This window comes from Musca vetustissima, unplaced genomic scaffold (assembly GCF_032173495.1).
Source record: "Musca vetustissima isolate MV318-11 ecotype Yass unplaced genomic scaffold, APGP_CSIRO_Mvet_v1 utg20027, whole genome shotgun sequence".
NCBI classification, from domain to species: domain Eukaryota; kingdom Metazoa; phylum Arthropoda; class Insecta; order Diptera; family Muscidae; genus Musca; species Musca vetustissima.
This window is the reverse complement of record NW_026877887.1, coordinates 218,286-226,435: the sequence shown is the minus strand read 5'-3', so window position 1 is coordinate 226,435 and position 8,150 is coordinate 218,286. Positions and strand designations below refer to the sequence as shown.

The window sequence follows — 8,150 nt, the reverse complement described above, 5'->3', positions numbered from 1 at the left end:
AAATATTATTTAAAAAAATCCACGCTTATTACCTAGATTGTCCTTGAACAATATTATTTAAAAATCCACGCTTATTGCCTAGATGGTCCTTGAAAAATATTATTTAAAAAATCCACGCTTATTGCCTAGATGGTCCATGAAAAATATTATTTAAAAAATCCACGCTTACTGCCTAGATGGTCCTTGAAAAATATTATTTATTGCCTAGATGGTCCTTGAAAAATATTATTTAAAAAAATCCACGCTTATTACCTAGATTGTCCTTGAACAATATTATTTAAAAAATCCACGCTTATTGCCTAGATGGTCCTTGAAAAATATTATTAAAAAAACACGCGTATTGCCTAGATGAGATGGTACTTAAACTTAAATTAAAATTATTTAAAAAAAAACTCCACGCTAATGGCTACGATAGTCCTTTAAAAAAATTATTTAAAAAATCCACTATTATACCCTGAGATAGTCCTTGAAAAATATTATTTAAAAAATTCACGATTTATTGCCTAAATGGTCATTGAAAATATTACTTTGAAAATCCATGCTTTATATATTTTTTATCTACTAATATATTAACTTTGCACACACGAACTCCTTGCCAAGGACATTGTTCACCAATAAATCAATTTTCTTCCCAAAATTAGCCATTGGACAAATTGTAGATAAATTTGTCAATCGTTTAAGGCGATTATGGCCAATTGACTGCTACCTTGACAAATAATGAATTATCCGTAAAAGCTTCAATTGCATTGCTACCTTAAGATTAACAAGATAAGGAGATCGAATGCTTGGGAATGTTTGTGGGATTCCGTGTGTGTACTGGCGCCAATTATAGCTTTAATGACGGTGTGTGCGTATCTTTGGCCACTAACAAATGTAAGTAGCCATTAAATGAAGAATCCATTAAGCTATAATGTTATGTGGCAATGGCATTCGGACAGATCCGCATGTGGTAAAATGCTGGTGTACAATAAACTTATATTTGTGTTATCCTATAAAGGGTTTTGAAATTTGAAATTATGCATGCCCATATACATGTGTGTGCTCGCTATCATACTCTTAGAATTTGGCGCCTCAAGTTATGCTATAAAATTTCTAATGCATTACGCCACAAATTGCACAATTAGCATCAGCGTATCCAAACAATATTACCTTTGAATAGATGCAAGGGTTTTGCTTATGAAATGTTCAAATAACATATCTCAAGGACTATCGTAGCCATAAGAGTGAATTTTTAAAAATTTTTTATAGTATTTTTTTAAGGATTTTTAAAATAATATTTTTCAAGAACTAAGAATGGATTCGATTTTTTAAACAGTATTTATACCCTTCACCACACTGTGGTACAGGGTATTATGTCTTTGTGCATATGTTTGTAACAGGCAAAAATAATCGAGATAGACCCATGGTTCCTTTTGAGAATATGCATAGAATCACTTTCTGAGTCGATTTATGCATGTCCTTCTGTCCGTCCGTCCGTCCATGTATTTTTGTTAACAAAGTACAGGTCGCATTTATGATCCGATTTGGATGAAATTTGGCACAGGTCACTTAATTGGCCCAAGGACGAACCCTATTGAAATTGGAAAAAATCGGTCCACGTTTAGGCATAGCTCCCATATAAGGGTACCCCAAAATTTTCGGTATTTTGAGGTTCTTGAGCGCGTTTTTTAACTGAATTCGCTGAAATTTGGTACTTTGAGTTCTTATTGGGTAGCAAATCTCCCTACCAAAAATTATAAATAAAGGTCAATTTTTTCGGATAGCCCCCATATAAGATTACCCCCAATTTTCGGTATTTTGGGGGTTCTGATCGGATTTTTCGACCAAATTGACTGTAATTTAGTACGTCGAGTTCTTATTAGTTAGCACATCTCTCCACTATAAATTATAAATATTGGTCAATTTTTTCTGGTAGCCCCCAGGTTTTGAGGTTCTTAAACCAAATTCTATTTTCTGGTACAAGGTAGTATGTTTTTGTGCATATGTTTGTAACATGCAAAAATAATCGAGATAGACCCATGGTTCCTTTTGAGAATATGCATAGAATCACTTTTTGAGTCGATTTAAGCACGAAATTTGGCACAGCGTAGCAAATTAGGTCTAGAATGATGTGTGTAGTTTTCCTGAAAATCGGTTCAGATTTATATATAGCTCCCACATATACTTTCGTTAGATTTAATGTAAATGGTGCACCAAAGTCCCTATATATCTTTCGATTTGCACGAAATTTGGCCCAGCGCACAGTGGGTTAGAGTACCATGTTTTCTTGGATCAAATCAGGGAAGCTATGTTAGAATAATTTTTCTTTATTTTTCAGTTAATACCATTAAAATAAGTTAAAAAAATGTTTTCTAAGTATATTTGAGTATAATTTTATTAAGTAATGCCAAATATCAGTGTAGGTATATAGTGCAAGGAGTACAATATGATAACATAAACATTGAATTTTATATATCTTAAAGTTAATCATCCACATCATCATCATCCACGCAGCCAGGGATGGTCCGTATGACGAATTTTCAGGTTTTCGACTGTCAAAAAGGTGTAAACGTCGAAAACGTCATATACCTGTATAAAATGTAGTAAACGTCATTTATTTCAATATTATCACCATATACAGTAATTTTCAAGAACATATATTATTTTTACTGAATATATGTGGCTATTCTTTACTAGAACTGATAAAAAATTCTGAACTTTTTTAAGAAAAAAATTTTGAAATTCGATAAATGTAAATAGCTATTTTATCAAAAACCTAATGGTTTTGAGTGGGTTTCCGACGTTTCTGACGTATGTATTATACGTCGGAAATGTATGTCATTTACGTCACTGTTTCTGACAGGCCATCTATGTCCGCAGCATCACCAACTTCTGATAATTGCTCAATATGTAAAAGGGCATTTGACACAATTTCGGATCCGTGAATAAAAAACTCGTGCAAAGTGGTAGGCATATTATACCAAGGATACGTTTCAACAAAAAGTCGTCCTGTATTGTGTGCATATATTTGAAATTTTTCACTATTAATCTTATGGCCACTGGATACAGCTATAACCGACACGTGAATTGTTTATTAAATTAACATCTATTTTTGTTATTTCGGTAGATTTTTTTAGCGTTTTGGTGCGTTTTTTTTTTATTTCTTTAGCTAAAAATGTCATCTTGTCATTCATTGTTTGAGGGCTCGAATTTACCATAAGCTTCGACGATCATAAAAAACAACTTTCGAACTTGTACCTATAAAAAATGCTAATAAAGAACCCTTTTACCCGACTACTTGAAACTGCACAACACAATTTGTCAAAACAAAGAATATTATTAAAATAAACAAAAACAAAATATTATTGTAACAAAGAATATTATTAAAAGTTACAAAAATAACAACAATAAAATAATTAGAAAAAATAACATGAAAAATAAGAAAACACAACACTCAACAACAGCACCAGTCACGAGATCAATGTGACTTTTAGCTAATTTGACTGCTGCAACACTTGTATTAAACAATGCATAGCTTCTAAAAGGCACAAAAGGGCAGCGTAAAATTTTGCAATATAACACAGATTTATGTCCTCTTTAATATAAACCAAAAATTATGACACGAATGTGGACGAATAATAACTATTTATCCATTTAAAATATAAAAATATTAATTTTTTTGGCATTTTCAATATAAATAACTACATTTAAATCACTTCCAAACACAATTTGATACTAAAATGTTAACGAAATATTTGCAAAATAACCTGAACTTCATGGTTCCATTGAAAAATGTTTAACTTTTACAATACTTTTTAAAATAAATAAAATTTTCTACGGGAACTTTTTCACTTTTTTCAGCCTTTTTTGGCACAACAATTTCTATAAAGTTTGACTTTGAAGTTTCACTACAAAAACACCAGACCACTTTTGACATTTATTTTAACGACAAGTGTTGCAGAATTTTATATACTGTAACCGGGTGCAAAAAATTTTAATGATACATAAAATTTTATTTTTTAATTAATCCAAGAAAACAGGGTATTCTAACCCACTGTGCAGCGTAACAAATTAGGTCTAGAATGATGTGTGTTAAGTTTCCTGAAATCGGTTCAGATTTAGATATAGCTTCTATATCTGACCAAATGAACAATTTAGTATCGGTTGCAGAATGACGTGTTTATGGTTCCAATTTCATTTTACTGTTCCTATAAAAATGCGACTTCTGTTAGGATTCATCTGTTGAATATACTCAAAGTGGTGAAGGGTATCATATAGTCGGCCCCGTCCGACTTTACTACTTTCCTTACTGGTTTTCATTGTTATCAGTTACTTCTTCTTCCAATATTAAAAAATGCAGATGACCGTGTCGTCGTCCATAGTTATTAATACTAAACTATTTCTCAAAGTAATTAAAACAGCTGTTCAAAGTCAACATTTTCAATATAAAAAATTACCAATAGTGTAAATTAGCTTCAAAACATTTTGATCAAATTATTTTGAAATATATTGAAATAATATTTTGATCAAATTTTTCGAAACGTGTAAATAGGACTTCAAAATACATTTGTAAAATTTTAATAACACTTCAAAATGCCTTCAATCGTGTAAATGTAGCTTAACTCAAGTGTGGATTTTTTAAGCAATATTTTTCAAGGACTAATTCAATCGTGAATTTGTTAAATGATATTTTTCAGGGACTACCTCAATTATTAGCGTTGAGTTTTTAAATCCTATTTTTTGGGGACTACCTCAACTAAAAGCGTTGATTTTCTAAATTGGGGTTTCTCCTTGCCACATTTTACCATGACATATGTCTCAAATAAATGTTCTGAACTCTGTTAGATATTTAGAATGTTCGTCTCATGGTGAAGGGTATTAAATGTTCGGTCCGACCGAGCTTAACGACATTTTTCTTTGTTATTTTTTAAATAATATTCAGTATTTTTTGTTTTAAAAATAATTATTATTTTTTTTCTTTTAATAAAAAAATCACAATTACAACCACATTACAATATCACACATTTTCGCTTCTTTTTTCGATTAAAACTATCATTATTACGATAATCCAGGCCACAACTGACTGCAGCATTAAATACATCCGACACCCCATAAAATTCATCATCCATTGCCGAACATTCAATATAATAGGTGGCTTCAATCATTTTCGCCATTCGTCGACCCTGTTCTTTGGTTACACACCAACGTCGCGGTGTCTCTTGTATCGCATTACGCATATCCACTTTAGTTGCCACCAAAATAATCGGTACCGATCCTGGACAATGTTCACGAATTTCCGGTAACCATTTTAGATGAACATAACACAAATCATCCGGACGATCTACACTAAAACAGATAACGAAAACATCCGTGTTCGGATAACTTAGACGATTTATGCGATCAAATTCCTTGGCACCTTTTGTATCGCACAGCAATATATCCAGATATTCACCGGTCATGCATTGGGCCTTTGTCAAATAGTGACCACACGAGAACAGTGGTGGCGGTGTATATGTTCCGTTCAAATAGGTTTGGATTAGTGTGGTCTTGCCCACATTTCCATTACCCAATATTACACATTTAATTGGTAACATTTTGTTGCGATCCTTCCTTCATGTTTATTTTTTGTTTAACAACTGATTTGAGATGATTCCTTCGGCTATGAATTAAGTAGAAACACTGAATGATTAAGATAAAACATTGTTCTTGAAACCCAAATAATGATTCATTAATTATTATAAATTATTTTTAAAATAAATATTGTATCTCAATACCGCAGAAATGGTAATAATAAATCAACATCAACGCGAATAAGACCACTAGGAAATGGAAGTCATGTCGGTAAATTACGATATACTAGATCAAAAAAAGTATAAAAAGTAATATTTTTAAGGCAATAATCTTGAATTTGTTTAAATAAATTATTTCAAATACTATCTAAGATAATCATTTTTTAATAACTTTGGCAAATTACCTCAACTAAAACGTTATCCAGGCATAGGTGCAGATATTTTTGTACCCTCCACCATAGTATGGAGGGTATACTAATTTTGTCAATCCGTTTGTAACTCATCGAAATATTCATTTCCGACCCTATAAAGTATATATATTCTTAATCATGGTAAAATTCTAAGACGATCTAGCTATGTCCGTCCGTCTATCTTCTGAAGGAATTAAGATAGGGTGCAGACATTTTGCACAGGTTTGTCTTTTGTCTGCAGGCAGTTCGAAGATGGGCTTTATCGGTCCACGTTTAGGTATAGCTCCCATATGAGGGTACCCCCCAAATTTCGGTATTTTGGGGTTCTTGAGCGCGCTTTTCAACCGAATTCGCTGAAATTTTGTACATTTGGTTCTTATTGGGTACCAAATATCTCCACTAAAAATTATAAATATAAGTGCATTTTTTCTGGTAGCCCCATATATGGGTACCCCCAAATTTAGGTATTTTGAGGTTCTTGAGCGCGTTTTTCAATCGAATTCACTGAAATTTGGTATTTTGTAGTAGTATATGATAACAAATCTCCCAACCAAAAATTTGTTATATTCTCCCGCTTCTAAGGGTAGTTCCCATATAACCCACTTTTTATACCTCTCACCATACTGTGGTACAGGGTATTATGTCTTTGTGCATATGTTTGTAACAGGCAAAAGGAAACGAGATAGACACATGGTTCCTTTTGAGAATATGCATAGAATCACTTTCTGAGTCGATTTATGCATGTCCGTCCGTCTGTCCGTCTGTAGATGTTAAATTGTAAACAAAGTACAGGTCGCATTTATGATCCGATTTAGATGAAATTTAACACAAGTCACTTATTTGGCCCAAGGACGAACCCTATTGAAATTGGGAAAAATCGGTTCAGATTTAGATATAGCTCCCATATATTTTTTCGTCCGATTTAAGGTAAATGGTGCACCAAAGTCCCTATATATCATTCGATTTGCACGAAATTAAGCATAGAGTACTGAATTAAGTCCAGAATGATGTGTGCTAAGTTTCGTGAAAATCGGTCCAGATTTAGATATAGCTCCCATATGTATTTTCGTCCGATTTAAAGTAAATGGTTTTCCAAGGTCCATAAATATCCTTCGATTTGCACGAAATTTGGCATAGCGTACTGAATTGAGCCTGGAATGATGTGTGCTAAGTTTTGTGAAAATCGGTTCAGATTTAGATATAGCTCTCATATATATATATATATATATATATTCGTCCGATTTAAGACAAATTGTGCACCAAAATCCCTATTTATCATTCGATTTGCACCAAAGTCCCTATTTATCACTCGATTTGCAATTTTGCACAGCGTACTGAATTAAGTCTAGAACGATATGTGTTAAATTTCGTGAAAATCGGTTTAGCTTTAGATATACCTCCCATATATATTTTCGTCTGATTTAATGTAAACGGTGTACCAAAGCCCCTATATATCTTTCGATTTTCATGAAATTTGGCATAGCGTAATGAATTAGGTCTAGAATGATGTGTGTTAAGTTTCGTGAAAATATTTTCGTCCGATTTAATGTAAAATGTGTCGTCCGATTTTACACAAAATTGACACAAATTTTGCACAATGTACTGGAGTTAGAATAACCTAGAAGTTGGATATAAGTGCTTCACCAATGTGGGTCCAATCGGCACAAAACTTTGCACTACGTACTGAAGTTATTATAACATAATGTGTGGCAAATTTAGTTGAAATCGGTTAAGTTTTAAATTGATTTACATAATTTTGTCCCTGGTCCTTTAAAAATTTGACGTCTGTTATGATTCAATCGTTGGATATACCCAACGTGGTGAAGGGTATCATATAGTCGGCCCCGTCCGACTTTACTACTTTCCTTACTGGTTTAAATTATACTTTTCAAGGACTAACACAAACGTGGATTTTTACTTTATATTTTTCAAGGACTAACTCATGCGTGGTTTTTTTTGTTTAATAAAAATTCTTTTAATAAAAAAATCACAATTTTCTTATTTTTCTTCTTATTATTATTTTCTTTGTTCGTTTAACACATTTATTGTTGCGATATTCCAGAGTACAACTGACAGCGGCATTAAATACATCCGATACTCCACAAAATTCATCATCCATTGCCGAACATTCAATATAATAGGTGGCTCCAATCATTTTCGCCATTCGTCGACCCTGTTTTTTGGTTACACA

General features: G+C 32.5%; 1 protein-coding gene across 1 annotated transcript; it reads right to left on the bottom strand.

The window, feature by feature from the left end:
* Positions 1–4,988: 4,988 nt before the first annotated feature.
* Positions 4,989–5,573, bottom strand: LOC133322570 (uncharacterized). Its single transcript, XM_061531551.1, has one exon. The coding sequence runs from the start codon at positions 5,571–5,573 to the stop codon at positions 4,989–4,991; it is 585 nt and encodes a 194-aa protein (XP_061387535.1).
* Positions 5,574–8,150: the final 2,577 nt, after the last annotated feature.

What these genes read in the sequence shown, in the direction of transcription:
- LOC133322570 (XM_061531551.1), bottom strand. Translation starts at nt 5,573, where the DNA reads ATGTTACCAATTAAATGTGTAATATTGGGTAATGGAAATGTGGGCAAG.